This window comes from Girardinichthys multiradiatus, chromosome 2 (assembly GCF_021462225.1).
Source record: "Girardinichthys multiradiatus isolate DD_20200921_A chromosome 2, DD_fGirMul_XY1, whole genome shotgun sequence".
NCBI lineage: Eukaryota > Metazoa > Chordata > Actinopteri > Cyprinodontiformes > Goodeidae > Girardinichthys > Girardinichthys multiradiatus.
The window spans coordinates 17,571,140-17,588,501 of NC_061795.1; the positions used below are offsets into that span (position 1 = coordinate 17,571,140).

Genomic DNA, 17,362 nt, shown 5'->3' on the forward strand with positions numbered 1-17,362 from the left:
TATCTCATTGTTAAGAAATACTATGCGTAATGTTTCCCTTTATGTGGAGGAAATGAGCTCCAATAAACTGGCGAGGGTCCATTTTCATCGAGTAGGGGCAATATTTAATACTTTTGTCAATTTTACGGATGGTCATTGAACGCAGCAGCTGTTTGCAAAGCAGCAGCTGGCAGAGGGAGAGCCAACAGCTGGTCACGCGTATGGAGCCGTCGCGCGTCCACGGATAATAGTTAAGAAGATATTTAAAGCGCGGACATCACAGATAGTTGTTATAGCATCTTTACCTGAGCTACGCTGTGAAAGAGTTGTAACTATTTTACTCGAGATAAGTTTAAAAATCTGTTTTCATCTGCAGGAGGCACTGAAACACTCACAACGGGTCAACGTGACGTTTCGCAATCAAAATACATTGTCTCTCGTCGGGTTCCGTAGTCAATGAGGGAGGAAAAACATGGCGTCTCTCACTAGAAATGTATTTCTGTCCCTAGGTCGAACATTTTTTTCTGGTTTGGGAATAAAGGAAACAACAAACAGAGTCACATATGCGACAGCTTTGTTCGCAAACTCTACTTCTGGAAATAAAGGTGAGTTTTTTTTTGTAGAAAGTGCTGTTTATGCTTAAAGAAACAAACAGTCATTGATGCTTGCTAAGCTAACCATTTGAACTTCCGTTAGCAAAGCCCAGTGCCTTTATTTCTTTATGCTGCACTGTTTCAATGAGGGCGATTAATCTTGACAGCGATTTCATCCCGTTTAAAAATGCATTTTATTCTTCGCTGAAATGTTAATAATTCTGTGTAACTAGTAATTCTAGTACTTATGATTAATTTAAGAGGAACTCACAGAGGATACAACATGCTTACAGAAATCAAAATAAGATGTGATGCATTGTAATACAAAACATTCCAAAGAGGTCTTGGAACAACTGCAGATGCGTTATATTGTATGTATATTTGTTACAGTTCAGATGAAATGGGTTGGTATGTCCAGCCTTTTGATTTGCATGTTTCAGAGACTTATAGATTCAAGTCCAGCACCACAGAAATCCAGCAGTATAAGGAGACATGCACTGTATTGAGAGACGTTTCTTCCAGTCCATCAGTGTCTACAAACAGTGTTAAGCATTCATAACCCTTGAACCGTTTCACGTGTTTTCTTTGTACATCAAGCAATCTTGAAACTAAACGTTGAATCTTACCCAGCTTTGAATGCCATCATCTAATAAGGTGTACTTTTTATTCTGTTTGTGTATTTATTTTAGCAAACCAATGTGCTGTGATGCAAGACTAATTTCAGAAATGCTCCGACCATAAAGTATTATTTTACCAGTTTAAGACACATTTTACCAATAAACTCCTGAAACACACAGCATGCTTTTGTATTCAGACACCTTTATTCGGGTGCCTCTAAATGAATTCAAGTGTAGTCAACTTCCTTAAGAATTTATCTATTTAGTGAAGGTCAGAGGAGACCAAGGTAAAACATTTTGGATTGCGTGTCAAGTCAAGGTGGCAGCATCATGCTGTAGAGATGCATTTCTTCAATAGGGACAGGGCAGATGGGTATGGAAGCAAATCGTTACCATATTTCAAATGAAAAAGCATTTTCAGAAATGCTTTTTCATTTTAAGAATGTGGCTGCATTGTTTTTCATTTGAAATATGGTAACGATTTGCTTCCATAGATGGGAAGAGGGGAGGACACTTCTGAAAGAAAACCTGTTAGAGGCTGCAAAAGACTCTAAACATACAGCCAGTGTAGCAATGTCATTATTTAGATCAAAGCATATATCTGTGTTAGAAAGGCCCAGTCAAAGTTCAAGGCTAAATCTAATTGAGACTTGGTGGCATGATTGAAAAGTGCTGTGTACAGACACATTCCATCTAATCTCACTGGCCCTGAACTAATTAGCAAAGATAAATCGGAAAAATGTTGGTGTCGAGATGTGCAAAGTTTGTAGAGGCCTTCTCCGAAAGACTTGCAGCTTTTCTTTTCATCATGAAAAAAAAAAGCATGAATACTTTTATGAGGCATTGTACATGCTTAAATCGTATTACTTGAACATTGTTATGCCTACATACTTTATGTACCGAGTTCAAAATAATGCATTTCAGGTAGAGTTTTTTTCTTATGACTGAACCTACTACTGTAGTTTTAGCCTTTTCTTGTATATATGAATTGTATATATTGTTTAAAGTAATATATCTTTCATAAAAGTTGAAATCCTTTTATTGTTAGGCCTTCCAGACAGAGGTGGTAGAGGATCTGTTGGCAGAAGACCAAGGAGAGAAGTAAACTTTTCATGCTCATAAAGATGGTTTTGTTTTACGAATATTTGACAACACCTACTAGCAATTATTTTACAACTATCATAACCGTCTTTGCTCTCTCTGTTCTTTGACACTTTAGCCTGGGGAACCCAGGACTGTGAAGATGCCGTTAGATCAGGACTGGACCTCAGTTTATCCTTCGGCAACCTCCTTCAAGTCAAATGCTGTCCCCCTTCCTGTGAGGATGGGTTACCCGGTGAAGAGAGGTGTTCCACCAGAGAAGAAGGGCAACTTGGAGTTAGTAAAGGTCAGATTTCTTGACCCATGAAGGCCCATTGCAAAAATCAGCAGTTTTAGCACTTCATATTACAATTTTCTCTGAAATGCAAGCTTTATTTGTTCTGACTAGCTAAGTCAATTAAAGTCAGTCAGCGCTGCTGCAGTGCTAGTGAAACTCCTTTTGCTCCACTGCTAACCCCTCATTACTGTGTCTCTGTACACGGATTACTGAGCTGCCGTGTCCAAACACCAGCTGCCCCATCTGGACTCAAGCCACTTGCAGATTCACTGCTTGCACTCGTCACAGCTGGAACTCTGCCGGGCGGCCTAACAATATTGATTTAATTCTTTCATTCTGCCTGGAGGAACTACACTGCTGTCCATCACTTACTTACTGTATATTGAGTGCTTGAAATGTCACAACATACAGATCAGGTGGGAGGAGAGTGCTGACTGGACAGTTGTCCAACAGTCACTAAAGGTTGTTGATAATTAGGTTGCCAGTTCACTGAGTGCTTTATCCTAGTACATTGATGGAAAGTTTAGTGGAAGGAAAAATGCTCACGGTTATTTAACCCTCACTGATGCTATGAACAGCTTCACATTTCTCCCAACATGCCAGAAGAGTTTCATTCCTGATACAAGTGTCAAATTCCAAGGTGAAAGGATTACTCTGGCTGAAGTTATGAAATCGGCCTTCAGTGATCATGCTGGTTCTAGCCACCACAGAACCAATCTTTAAGCTCAATAAGACTCTTTGGTAACAACTATAATTTTCAGGAGATCAATTCTATAGTTTTAAATATGGAAAGAAAAAGTTATTTAAAAAATGCTTTTCATGGTGAAGCAATCAAGTGTTTATTTTCCAGCTGTTAATCCATTATGCGTTCCAGTATAAGTATCTATTACAAACACGTGGTTAGCAAGCAGATTAAAACATGGAGGGGTAGAGACTAGAGAGTATCATATCCATTATTACATTAAAAGGGCCATTAAACGATTCCACTTTTTATATAATCTGCTTAACTTCATTTGTTCAATGGAAGTCATTTGCTTTTCTTCCTGATGTTGCAAGGCATTATTATGAATCCACATGTTTAATGTTTTTAATGTTGTGTCTAATTATGATATGCTTAGGTTATTTAGGCCCTCCAGATGTATTTGCAGCTGCCACATAAAGAATTGGGTGCCCAAGCTTAAATTTACTGTGGATTCTCTTTAATACACAGGGTCAGAATTGTACATACAGGTTCAAATAGAAAAATACAACCTGTTATTATTTGGATAAATGTCCTTTTGCAAGTTACACCTCGACCACATACGTTTCTAGAATATTTCATGTCTAGATATTTGACCATTTCTTTCAGCAGAATTGGTAGGGCTCTTTTTAATTGGTTTGCTTTCCTGGCTTGGATCACACTTTTAAGCAAAACCCACATATTTAACCTAAGTAGGGCTTTCCGATTCTTAATGTTAACTTACTTTATAAATTCCAAAACCAGTTTTAGAAACCCCAGAAGGGTCCAAGTATCTACAGTCTAGCTATTGATTAGAGGAGGGTTAAATTCCCTCTTTTATCAAAATCTTTACATGATCTTTTGATTATGTTTCAGATACCAAACTTTCTGCATTTGACACCAGCAGCTATCAAGAAACACTGTGAAGCTCTGAAACGTAAGCGCTCGGTTTGGTTGCCAACACACAGGCAGGATCATATTACTTGTTTAGTTTAAAGGTATCTTAGTGTTTTCCTCATGTTCACTGTTATTTTAAAAATATATCTGCTCCTAGCTTTCTGCACAGAGTGGCCCTCAGCCTTGGACACCGATGCCAAATGCGACGAGCACTTTCCGATTAAAGTCGAGAGCACAGACTACGTGTGTGCTGGCCCGTCTGTCAGGAATGCCTCAGCTCGGATTGTTCATCTCAAAGTGAGTTTCCACAAAAAAATCCCAACTCCTGTTTTTACTTGACCATGCTGACAGTTAAACTTAATTTGTACGTCGAGATTACAGATTTACACACTGTCCAGTTGGCAGCCGTTTATTCACAAACTAAAGAGTTTGCATTATTAAATTGACAGATTTGCTCTGGATTTAGTTGGTTTTGTCTTTTATCAATTTATCCTCTCCCCAACAGCTTTCACAGGGGGAAAAGTCAGAAAACATTCCTCCATCGACATATCTTCTGAAACATTTTAATATTCCTCTTAATCCTCCCACTACTAATCCATCAGTACACAATCCTTCTTTCACACTGGAGCCATACGTGTAAATGCAGACAAAACCCAGCAAGAATCTATCTAACAAAAGATGATGCATTAACGCAGATAACAGATTTGAGTACATACGCAGTTTGCTCTGCTCTAGTCAAATCTGGCCAGAAACTGTAACATATTTGACTCTTTACAACATTTAAAAAACATGACAAAAAAACCTTAGTTTCATCATTCATGTCAATGGAGAGAAACAGCCAGACTATAGTTGGAGACTGAGGACAGTGAAGATACTGACACATTAGTAATTTTTCCTGGCACAAAACTGTCATATTTGCTATTAATCAGCAACCATCTGCTTTCCTCACACATTGCCTTAGATTATACCAGCAAGATAGGAGTTTGATATTAATCCCAGTGGATTAGGTTCCAAAATAGATTGGAGGGGAAATCTGTCAATGGAAACCTGAAATCTAGTAGAAGTGCAGTATGTCTGATTTTACGTTCCTTCAGGCAAACAGAAATGAAACCAGTCTGAGTGAAACACACATTGTATTCCCTTGCTGTAATGGATGAGTTGATGGTTTAGGCTGCGTCTGCTTCTCCATATCTGTGCATGTTTGCATACCCGGTGCCTGGTGGCTTTGGCACTGGGTAAAACATGTAAATGAATCTGGATCAATTGAATACCATCAAAATTTTATATAGATTCATTCAAACACATTTCAAGTGTTACATCAAACGTCTCTGTGTGTAATAAGGCTATATATGCGTTTCATTTTTTGGAGTCGAATCACTGATTGACTTTTGAGTAATGATGTAATTTATTGAGATGCATGATGAAAAGGAGCTATAAACGATGTAGTCAGTTTAAAATGTGTTTATCCTGCCAAGTGTGTTCAGAAATGATTCAAAGCCAATTGTATTAATGCCTGCATGAAAACCTTTAAAGGGTTTGTGTAAACTCTCCTGACCTCAAGGTAAAGTTGTCCCGTTTCAACCTGGATGACCATGCACGCAAGAAAATGCTCAAACTTGTTGGGGAGAGGTACTGCAAAGACTCAGACATTCTCAGCATCACAACAGACAGGTAAATACGGCCCCCTGAAAACGCAGCAAGCTAATGAAATTCAAACATACCCTGAAATATTTCACCTTTTTTTCCCAGCTGCCCTCTGAGACAGCAGAACTATGAATATGCCAAGTACCTGCTAACTGTTCTGTACCATGAATCCTGGGTAAGTCAGGCAGTTTCTTGATCTTTTAGTCATTCTGCTGTGTCAGTTTGTACCGGTACTTCATCGCTACGTGTTTGGGCCTCTTCAGAATCCATGGAAGTGTTTGACCTTTTCTTTACTGACCTTTTGTTTTCTTTCAACTACCATCCATTTATGTAAAGGCCAGCTGTTCATTTAAAGGCCCACTGTCACTTTTAGTTTGTTCTCTCTTTGGTTTGAGATTAGATGTTTCTGAAAACGTTCCTCACGCAACGTTTAACACTCAGAAAACAGACGCAGTGCCTCCCAGGTTCCTACTGATGTAATGTGTATTATATATGCTCGGGCTATTATATATTGTAGTTATCTGTTTTCATTTTTCTGTCTTGCTAAAACGTTTCAGATCATCAGACATTTTAATATTAGCGAAGGACCTGAGTAAATATGAAAAGTCGATTTTTCTAATGATGATTACATTTATAATGGGAAACAGAGCTATCCAAACCAACCTCTGCCTATGTGAAAATAGAATTACTGCAACTGTAAAATCCTTGATTAAACACACTTTTTGCTTCAGTTTTCAGTTAAATGGATTCTTTCTGACAACTAAAAGGTTAAAACATTTAACAATAACACAACATGCCCCAATGTAAAGACAGTTCAAGAACAGATTGGGGGAAAAAGTAATTTCTAAGGCTTTGGAACTTCATTGAACCATATTGAGCGCCATTATTCATTAATGAGGAACAGATGTATCCCAGGAGTGACCGGCCTACCAAAATTACTCCCAAGAAGGCATCAATGACAACCCAGAACCACATCTAAAGCACTGTAGGCCTCACCTGCCTCAGTTAAGATTAGTGTTAAAAGAGTCAATGATAAGAAATATACATAAGAGGATTTAAATTTGGCTTTTAAATCTTCATTTTAATATTTTGTTTCTGTAATGCAATGCTTTTAATGGCTTGACTCTTTAAATCTCTAACTTTTCGATGTTCCTTTGATGCCTTGTCGAGCATAGTTTGCTATATAAATAAATTTGCCTTTTACTTGAACTAAAAAGCAAGACAATGGATAAAGGTTTTGGAGAGGCTTAGTCAAAGTCTGGCCCTAAATCCAGCTGAGATGCTGTGACCTTAAACAGGTCACTCATACTAGAAGACAACCTAAAGAGTCTGAATTAGAAAGAAGAGTGGGCCAACATTCCTTCCCAGTGATATTAAAGACTCACTGCCTGTTCATGCAAATGCTTGACTGCAGCCGTTACCATTAAGGGTGGCATCTTCAGTTATTACATTTAGGGGGCAATTACTTTTTCACAGTGCCATGTTGTGTTGGATCGCTTTTTTCCTCAATCAATAAAATCATTTGTAAACTGTTTTCATTATTTACTCGTTATCTTTGCCTTTAATAAACTTTGTTTGTTTGATCAGAAATATGTAAGTGTGACAAAATACAAAAGCTAAAAATCATGTAAGTATTTTATTCATTGTTCTACGTTTTTCTTTTCATAGACCTGCATATATTTTCAGGATATTCATTTCTTCGGTAGCGTATCTCTTTCAGGATGACCCGGCATCTTTCTTTGGGTGAATTCTTACCCGCCTTTCTCGGTGAGCTAAACCCATTAGGCAGGCATCAGAGCTAAACGGGCAGAAGGACGGCAAACAGCAACATTGTCCAGTTGACATTTCCTCACTGATGAGTGAAAAACAGACTCCCCTATCAGGTGTTGACCTGAATTCTCACTGAGCAAACCACATCAGACCAGTCTGTCACCAGGCCTTTAGCCTCAGCACTGTCCCTACGCATTCGGAGCCGGGCATATAAAAGAAAAGGACTCCCTTTGTTGTCCAACCTCTGCTTTCAGGAGCTCTTCCTGTCATGGCTTGGCCACATTAAGCAAAAATCTCCCGGCTGAGAAAAGGTGTTTGAGTCAGGAAGCAGAACATTGTCCGCTGCCCTTTTGGACACACAATGGAAGGCACAGTGCTTGTCCAGCAGGCTTTTGGAAGACTTTAGAGTGGAGTAGTGATCGGGTTGTAACGCTAGCCCACAAAGGAGCCAATTGTTAGCAGCCACTGAGGTGATAATATCTCCCCACTTGGAGAGGAAGACCTCGCCTGCTAATTCTAACGTGTTGCAAATCCAAATCAGCTCTTGAGCTGACTGCAAGAAACCTTTCAGTAACATACGGTGAGACTTGCTCCAATGCCCAACTCCTGTCATCTTCCCAAACTGATTTGTTTGAAGGTACACAGGTTCAATCAGGAGCACTGGTGGCCTTTTGTCTGCAAGCATGTCGGAAAGTAAGCTGCATGTATTTTGAACAATCTACTCATTGATGGATGGTTAAAAACCTATTTCTACTTTTTTTTAAATGTGATTAAAAACAAATATTTCTACAGTTCCCGTGGAAGAGAACATGCTGCAACCAATTTTTATTTTGGTAAATAGCTTCATGTTTTGATGGTAAACTCCTGTTTGTGGTATTCTAAGGAGGCTACTGATCTACAAGATACCTGGTGCTTCTCACGCTTTGTGCCTGGGCCTGATCCAGAGAGGAATTAATGAGGATCAGATGCGTATCGCAGTAAAGGATGGTCATTAACCCCAAACACCTGGATTGAAGCACCGCTGATGCCCGGTTACTGCTTTGCTTTAAGCTGCTGGATAATGGCTCTTATTGTTCTCCGGGGAACCCAATGATGGCTCAAAAGGCAGCACACAGAGCAGGAGAAATACTTTGTTAGTGGAGCATCAAAGATGGGACATCAAATATTCGGCATTTGTTGCCATAAGGGAGCAGCAAAAAGAAATTTCAAAGTTATTTCAGACTTTGATCAGTTTTTTTCTCAGCGAGTGAAATGTAATCCCTTTATTTTGTCACAATGCAACACAAACATTGGTGTATTTTACTGTATAATTAGTATAATTCACAGTATAGTTTGCCATCGTTTTCTACATATAAAAAATCAGATAAGTGTGGTGTGCATTTGTTTTCAGATCCCTTTACCCCAAAATCAAATCCAGTGAAAATCTCAGAATATATACACCTGTATTGGGAAAAGTTTGTTAAATTTGTAAGAAGCTTGCTTTCCCTCACCAAAAAAAGGAAAATTAAACATCTCGGCTTACATGCAAAGCTCTTTGTGGTTCAAATCGCCCAGAACGCACCATCTCCACCATGAAACATGGTGGCAGCATCATACTATTGGGGTGCTTTTGTTCATCAAGGGCAGGGAAGCCAGCCCAAGTTAATGGAAAATGGATGGAGCTAAATACAGGGCAATAATGGTAAAAAAAAACAACTTTTGTTGGCTGCAAAAGACTTGGGACTGGTGCGGAGGTTTACCTTTCAGTAGGACAACAAGCCTAAACATGCAGCCAAAGCTACAATCGAATTGTTTAGATCAAAGCATATTCATGTGTTAGAATGGCCCAGTCAAAGTCCAGACCAAGTCCAAGGCTCAACGATTAATGTCCATAGATACATTCCATCCAGTCTTACTGAGTTCAAGTTATTATTAGTAGTATTAGTAGTAGTATACTATCAGCTTCTAAATGTGCAAAGCTAATAGTGACATACCACAAAAGTCTTGCAGTAGTAATTTCATTAAAAGGTGACTCTACAAAGTATTGACTCAAGGGAGCTAAGTAGCCTTCAAATGCATACCACACTTTTTCAGATTTGAATTGGAAAAAGGTTTTGAAAGCCATACATCATTTTCCTTTCACACAATATTCTCTTTAGTTTGGTCTACCACATAAAATCCCAGTAAAATACATTTAAGGTTGTGGTGGTAATGTGATGAAATGAAAAAAAGTTAAAGCGGTGTGAATACTTTTGCCAGGAATTGTATTCCTGTGTTAAGGTTGCAGATAGAGCTGCGTAACATGTTAAATCGTTTAGTCGTCCCAGTATCAGCATGTAAAAATCCCAGTTAGAAAGGCCTGAATGCTGTGTTTCAAGTCTCATGGATTCAAGCTCTGCATATCTATCATGTTTATCATATATTTGGTGATTTGGATGGACTCTAACGACCACACCGGATGCACATTTTTAGCTCAGAGTGGTATAGACATTGGGTTTATGGTGAAGAAAGAAAATAGTCAGAAAAGTGTGGCTCAATCATATTTAACAGCATCCTCAGTTTTGAGCGTAAGTATTTCTGGTTGTTCTCTTTCAGAAAATTGAAGCCTGGGAGGCGGAGAAGACCGCTGCAGACATGGAGGAGTACAGCTGGGAGGACAGCCTGTCCCAAAAGAACATGCTGGACACGCTGCTGCGCATGAAAGTGGCCGGAGAGGGAGAGGATGATGAAGTGAGAAAGCAGCTGCTGGAAAGAGAAGAGGTGCAGGATTATAAGGACTCGATTGTGAGGCTAAAAAACGAAGGAGCAAGTGAGAGCAGCATCCTGCAGTACAAGGAGGCCGTCAGGAAGGTACTCAACGTGTGAAAACTTCAGAGGTGCTAATAAACATTTACAGGAAGGTCGAGACCAAGAGCAACAAGGATCTTCAATTATCAAGAATATCTTAAGGATTGGGCCGCATTGTTCTAGTACCATAATGATCTCAAATATCTGAGCTGGTCAGCAGTATTTATTTTCTAAAATACATCTGCTGTAATATCCAGTATGTGATGTGTTTTTAATACAAAAATACAAGTGTAATATACACAGCTGTGTATGAGTTTTCTTTTAAAGCTGGAAAGCTTTCAGGTAATAAAAGCTCCATTCTGACAGTTCCAGGATCAGCTTCAGTTCCCATCCCACGCATCAGCGAAATGATGCTTTCTGCAGCAGCGTGTTTAACAGTTCCTCCTTCTTGGAAGACATCTCTCCGTCATCTGTGTGCTTTAAGGTCAGAGGGACCCCGATAAGCTCAGGAGATGTGCCACACCAGTTAACAATGAGACAAAAAGTCAGGTTGTGAACACACTGATAATGACCTTTTAGTTGTTGCCATTAACTGCTTCTAGATGCAGTTAATGAAGACAACTGGCCAGTCTATTAGAGGTTTGAGATAAGTGAGAGAGGGACAGCTAAATTGTTTGCAGGCATGGGCCGGTACGATGGCCTTCAATGAAAATACCACAGTTTCAAATTTAAAACTAAAATGTAAGGAATGATCTAATCACTTTGTAAAACAGGCAATAATTATTCATGCTTTTTCTGAATTATATACTGTGTATACCTACTATAATAATATCTAAACTACGTGGACACTTGCTAGTACCAGGTTGGACCTCCTTTTGCCTTCTGAAGTGCTATAGATCAGAAAAATCTGTTCTACCACATCCCAAACATTTTGTTGGACCAAGACCTGGGAGGACAATGAGCTCATTATTGTGTTCAAGAAACCAGTTAGAGGTGGTATGAACTTTGTCATGTAGTCCTACTGGAAGTATCCATGTCAAGGTGGGTACACTGGTCAAAAAGGATGGTGGTTAGCAACAATGCTCAGGTGGGTTGTGGCGTTTAAGTGATGCACAGTTGATACTAAGGCACCAAAAGTGTGCCAGATAAATACCCCCCACACCATAATACCACCACCAATAGCCTGAACTGTTACTAAAAGCCAGGAGGGATTCTTTCTTTGTTATTCCTGCCTAATTCTGCTGCGACCAACTAAGTGTTGCAGCTGAAATCAGGACCTAAATGCATCAGGCAATATTTTTCCAATGCGTTATTGTCTAATATTGGTGAGCCTGGATACTTTCAGATGATTCTCTGTAAACACGTGAACTCAGCAGTTTCTGAAATAGTCGAGCCCATGCCACAGTCAGAGTAACTTAAATCCTCCCTTCTTCCTTTCCATTGTGATGCCTGATTTGAATTTCAGCAAGTCGTTTTCATCAAGCCTACATAAGTTGCTCTCATTAGATGAGATGCAATTAGTGTTAAAAAGTAACTGAACAGGTGTACCTAGTAAGGTGGCTGGTAAGTCTACTTATTATTAATAACAAGATTTTGATGCAAAATAAAGGGAAAAAAAACAAAAAACACCAACCTAACTTGGTAGTAATTTTATCATATTGGATATTATACATGTTTTCTATTCTGCGCCTTTAGTTTCTAAACCATGGAGAGTAGCATTTCCAAAAAGGCAAATTTGTCTAACTTGTAAGCAAGGGATAAAGCATGATAACCCATTTACAACTAGCTGACCAGCAGTGCACGTCAACATGTGGGGGTGGGGTGGTAATATATCACTCTGTGCTTGATGCAGCCAGATAAAACTTGTCTCTTTGGCTCTTTCTCTGGGATCTCATTAAATCTTAGGAACCGTATGATGGAGAAATTTTAGCAGGTTTGAAACCGTAACTTTAAAGAGCTCTGGTATATTTTAGTACTGGTAACAGGTCCGTGCTTACTCTTACGTGACGGGTTGAGCATCACCTCATTTCTTCATACAAGACAATAAAAGGAAGTGAAAGTTCTGTCTTTCAGGAGGTCTCCTTAACCAGCACATACTTAATCAGACGCATGGAGCCTCGTTTTCCTCTCCACGATGTGCGATAGCGGCCCATCCTCTTCCTTTGGCCCCTCCAGCTCACCACAAGCAGAACAGAGCAACAGCAGCTCAGCAGGAGCGTGACACAGATGGCCACAGTAACCAGTAAAGTGTGGGTGGCTGCATGCCATCCAGGCCCCAGCTCTTCTACAGGTTTTTCCTCACCAACTTCCTGACCTTCATCACCGCCTGCAGTATGGTTCTCCTCGACGGTGGCATCCATGTTGCTGTTGATGATGCTCTCTGTCTCACTCGTAAGAGGTGGGGTTGTTGAAGGGCTGCTGGCCAGCTTAAAGATGGTGGTGGTTGGATGAAGGGTAGGGATGGATGTGAAGGGTTTTGCAGTTGTAGATAACCCTGGAGGCATCTCTAGGTCAACAGAGGTTGCAGTGGTAACCGAATTTGATGTGGTGATGCTAGGCTCAGTAGATGTTGCAGCAGTTGTTGGGATTGTTGTTTGCACGTGCCTTTCCGAGGATGGGGAGGTTTGTTCGGTGCAGCAGAGGACACTTTTAGTTGGAGAATCAGTTGTGAGCTGACGAATGCTCTGCTGTGCTGTGCTGGTGTCCGCTTCAGTCGCTGGAATCGAAGGTTTTACAGTGGGCGCAGAGGTGGGAGGCTGCAGCGGATGAGGAGGCGGATGGATGAACTGTCGCTTGTCTGAGAGCAGCGGATCTGTGGCGTTCACTCTGCTGTAGTGGTGGGGAAGCACACGAACGTTGGACGTAAAGTGTTTTCCAAACACTAACAGATCAGGATCCACACCTGGATCAGGAAGAAAAGTATCTTATTTTTTATATTCTGTAACACCTAGTATCTCCTTTTTGCAGACGACTCTACCCATGAAACCTTTAAAACATGCCTTACATCTGTGATGTTTTGGAAGTATTCATGCCCTTTGCACTTTTTTACTTTTTATAACCAAAAGGGTTAATGTATTTTACTGGTATTGTGTAGGATGAACCTAAAATTAGAAAGAGCATGGCACAGTGGCAAACTTCACCTAAACTGACAAGACTTTGCAAGAAGTCAGAGAAACAGCCAAAAGATAACTCTGGAGGAGCTGCCGAGAGCTCCATAGTTCATGTGGGATAATCTGTTGATACGACAGCTATTAGTGAAAGGAAGAAATCCATAAGATCTGTTTGAAGCTTGCCACAAGTCATGTAGGGGACATGGCAAACAAACGGGAGAAGGAGCTTTGCATCACTTTGAACACATCACCCACAGTGAAACATGGCAGAAACATACCATATGACCATGCTGTTCGGATGCTTTTTTTCAGCAGAGACAGGGAAGCTGGTCAGAGTTGATGGAAAAATTGATGGAGCTAAATCCAGGGCAATCCTGGAAGAAAACCCTGTTAGAGGTCAAAAAAGACTTGAGACTGGGGCAGAGGCTCACCTTTCAGCAGGAAAATGAGTCTAAATGAGCCCAAAGTAATAGTGTTGAACAAAGCATATCCATGGTTTAGAAAGGACTAGTTAAAGTCCAAAACTAAATCCATGGAAATGTTTTGTTTTTTTAATGGTTTTTTATGGGTGACTAAAAATCTTCTTAAAATGGAAAAGAATTTGTAATTTATTAATCACTTTTGGCTTCCATCTTCATTTCACAGTAAGTATGGCCACAAGTGTACAGTGAATGTATTATTTTTATTTAAGTATTGTGGACAATGAGTACTTTTAACTTTGTTTTTGGCCTGCGGGGCAGAAGGTTTAGTTTAAGTTTGGTTTTCCACCGAGTCTGACTGAGCCTGAGCTGCTAAAAGAATGGGCAAAAAGGTCAACGTAGTTCTACTGACTCTTTAAACCATCTGTCATTTTTCATCCACTTCACAATTATGTGCTGTTTTGTGTTGGTCTTGTGTTGGAAAAATGCATAATGTGAAAAAATGTTAAAGCATTATTTATGTTGATTCTTCGGTCTTAAAATGCACCAAGTTTAGATTCAGTGGGGACTGAATACAAATGCTCCCCATTTTATGAACTCGTAAAAATCATGTATCACAATCATGCACTACTTTGTTACACCCAAATAAAACACGCTGAAGTGTGTGGTTATAACTTCACAAAATGTGAAAAAGTTCAAAGGGCATGAATAATATCGACAGGCACTAGCTTTCAGAAAGATTTGGATCTACTCAGACTAGAACTCCAGCATTTTTCATGTTGAAGTTAGAAAGTTTAGGTTAGAAAAAACTTCCTCTGAGTGACTTGGCTCACCCTTTGTGATGTTGTAGAGGACAACGTTCCCCCTGTGACTCAGAATGCAGCTCTCCAGTGTTGGACAGTGCAGGTGGACGCAGTTCACATTCTCTTGTGCACCAAAGTGAAATATGGCCAGATTACAGGAAACTTTAAGAAGAGAGGAAGCGAATCAGCAAAGACGAACATATCTGAAGTGACCCCGCAAACCGCAAAGGAGAAGGCAGAGTCGCAACTTACAGTTTCTGGTGAGGCAGCAGCTGCGGCTGCATTTCAGCGCCGTCTCCTCTGGGTAGGACCTCAGAAGCTGCGCCCCTCTTCTCTGAGACTCTTCGATGTCGATGAAGATCCCCGGGAACCGTCGGATCCAGCAGTTCTTGTAGTAGGAGGTCGGTGAGCACATCGACTCAGTGTGGCACACCAGACTCAAAACCGTCAGGAGACCCCATGTGGCATTCATCGCGCATAGTGTCAATCACAGCATGTTTAGATCCCGGCCTGGATAAAGCGCGCACATATCCCGGAGACTTGGGAGCTGAGAGGCGTGACGCAGAGATCTGCTTTCACAGGTGGTCGTCCGTCTCCAGGTGCGTCCCGGAGGAGGAGACCCAGCCCAGGCTGCGTTCATGTACTTTATTTTTTTTTTTAAACCATTAGTGTTCTAACCTTTTCACCATCTATCAACTCATATAGAACTCATTATTTAGGCTTCGGGGCACTTTAAATAAGGAGGTTTTAAGGTGGTGCTATTTTTACAGTTATGGCACAAATGCAATACAAGCAAACTCACATCCACACTCACCCCTCCAAGACCATTCTGAAAATAATATCAACAATTCTTATCATATAACTTATCAGAACCATTAACAAATAAAAAATATTGGTCTAGTGACTAGGTGAGCATTTTATAAGTCGATTTTGCATTTTGTATTTCGTGTTTGTCTCAGTCTAATGTGGTCCTAAAGCCCAAAGAAATAAAATAAAAAAAATGCTCTTTTTTTGTATTGACATAAAGAATAAGTTTCACGAACTTTCATGAATCTTGAATTTTGTGTAAAGACGATCCAATTTAGGTATTGTCAGTGTATGTGTTCTGGATTTAGAACTACAGATGATCAAAAGTGGTCCAGTCTTAAAAGCAAACAACGAGCTAGAATTTGAAGTTATTATTGTGTACAAGTCATGTTTTCTTACAGCGCTACTCCGGACAGACTGGAAACTCTTTAGAAATGAACTAACCAAACTTTTATTTGAGTACTAATGCCATGCTGCCCATATTAAAACGACCACTTTACACAGGAAACAAGCCAGACGGAGTGCAGTGAAATAACTGCAACAATCCGCCTGAATTCTTTCAAACCAGATTATCCAAATGAGCCCTTTTCTCCCGTTTGGGATTTGTTTCACTGCTTTCACTTTCCTTTCCTTTCCTTTCCTTTGTGTCCTTGTCTCTCCATCATGCTGGCACATTCTCAGTTTCCCCCAGGAATGTAAAATTCTTTTTGAAAAAGAGCTTAAATGAGCAAGAAGTGCTGGGATTTAAGAATGATAAAGGTTTAGTGAGTGGTGTAGCTGGCGGCACAGCATGAAAAAATCATATTCCAAATCATGCATCTAACGCTTTGAAATAGGCCATAGAGTGTAATATTTCAAACCTTTATTTCTTGTAATGTTGATGACCATAGCTTACAGATAATGAAAGCCCAAAATTCAGTGTCTCAGAAAAAATTAATATCGGGGAAAAAGTCATAGTGTCACCCTAATTAGCCAATCAACTCAAAACACCTGCAAAGGTTTCCTGAGCCTCTAAGTGGCCTCTCATTCTGGGTCAGCAGGCTACACAATGGTGAAGACTGCCTTGACAGATGTCCAGAGGACAGTCACTGACATCTTCCACAAGAAGGGTTAGCCAAAAAAGGTAATAGCTAAAGAAACTGGTTGTTCACAGAGTGCTGTATCCAGACATATTCATAGAACATTGAGTGGAAGAAAAAAATGTAAGAAAAGGTGCACCAGCAACAGAGACAGCCTCAGGCTTCAGCGGATTGTCAAACAAAATCCATTCAAGCTTTCTGGGGAGCTTCAAAAGCAGTGGGCTGAGGCTGGAGTCGACGCATCAAGAGCCACCACACACAGAAGAATCCTACACATGGGCTACAAATGGTGCATTCCTCGTGTCAAGCCACTCCTGATCCACAGACACCAGAAGCCCTTTTAGTTGGACTAGAGAGAAAAAGAACTGCTCATTGGCACAAAATCCTCTTCTCAGGTGAAAGTATGCATTTAATTTGGAAATCAAGGTCCCAGAGTCTGGAGGAAGAGTGGGGAGGCACAGAATCCACGTTGCTTGAAGTCCAGTGTGAAGTTTCCACAGTCACTGATGATTTGGGGTGATGTGTGATCTGCTGGTGTTAGTCCACTGTGTTTTCTAAAGTCCACAATCAACAGAGACATCTACCAGGACATTTTAGAACCCTCCATGATTCCTTCTGCTGACAAGTTCTATGGAGATGCTGATTTTATTTTCCAGCAAGACTTGGCACGTCTACACTGTCAAAGGTACCAAAAGCTGGTTCAATGACCATTGTGCTTGAGTGGGCCCAAAACTCACCTGACCTGAATGTTGCAATATTCAAATTTTCTGCAACAATGAATT

The 17,362-nt window shown here is 40.3% G+C and overlaps 2 protein-coding genes across 3 annotated transcripts; one reads left to right on the forward strand and one right to left on the reverse strand.

Moving 5' to 3' along the window:
* Positions 1–177: 177 nt before the first annotated feature.
* mrps35 (mitochondrial ribosomal protein S35) lies at positions 178–10,662 on the forward strand. Its single transcript, XM_047353911.1, has 8 exons — positions 178–584; positions 2,238–2,290; positions 2,409–2,576; positions 4,162–4,222; positions 4,340–4,479; positions 5,744–5,853; positions 5,932–6,001; positions 10,171–10,662. Exons 1-8 carry the CDS (start codon positions 452–454, stop codon positions 10,438–10,440), a joined length of 1,005 nt encoding a protein of 334 aa, XP_047209867.1. The 5' UTR covers positions 178–451; the 3' UTR covers positions 10,441–10,662.
* Positions 10,663–11,996: 1,334 nt separating this feature from the next.
* LOC124860516 (MANSC domain-containing protein 4-like) lies at positions 11,997–15,768 on the reverse strand. Of its 2 annotated transcripts, XM_047353894.1 has the most exons (3): positions 14,947–15,768; positions 14,725–14,856; positions 11,997–13,264 (listed from the first exon to the last, which is right to left on the reverse strand). In XM_047353894.1, exons 1-3 carry the CDS (start codon positions 15,164–15,166, stop codon positions 12,432–12,434), a joined length of 1,185 nt encoding a protein of 394 aa, XP_047209850.1. In that variant the 5' UTR covers positions 15,167–15,768; the 3' UTR covers positions 11,997–12,431. The 2 variants fall into 2 exon arrangements, with proteins under 2 accessions (XP_047209850.1, XP_047209858.1); XM_047353902.1 differs by lacking the exon at positions 14,725–14,856.
* Positions 15,769–17,362: the final 1,594 nt, after the last annotated feature.

Coding starts and splice junctions, on each gene's coding strand:
- mrps35 (XM_047353911.1), top strand. CDS start 452: ATGGCGTCTCTCACTAGAAATGTATTTCTGTCCCTAGGTCGAACATTT. Junction 585..2,237: donor CTCTACTTCTGGAAATAAAG/GTGAGTTTTTTT, acceptor TTTTATTGTTAG/GCCTTCCAGACAGAGGTGGT. Junction 6,002..10,170: donor TTCTGTACCATGAATCCTGG/GTAAGTCAGGCA, acceptor GTTCTCTTTCAG/AAAATTGAAGCCTGGGAGGC.
- LOC124860516 (XM_047353894.1), bottom strand. CDS start 15,166: ATGAATGCCACATGGGGTCTCCTGACGGTTTTGAGTCTGGTGTGCCAC. Junction 14,857..14,946: donor CTGCTGCCTCACCAGAAACT/GTAAGTTGCGAC, acceptor CTCTTCTTAAAG/TTTCCTGTAATCTGGCCATA. Junction 13,265..14,724: donor CCTCTACAACATCACAAAGG/GTGAGCCAAGTC, acceptor TTCCTGATCCAG/GTGTGGATCCTGATCTGTTA.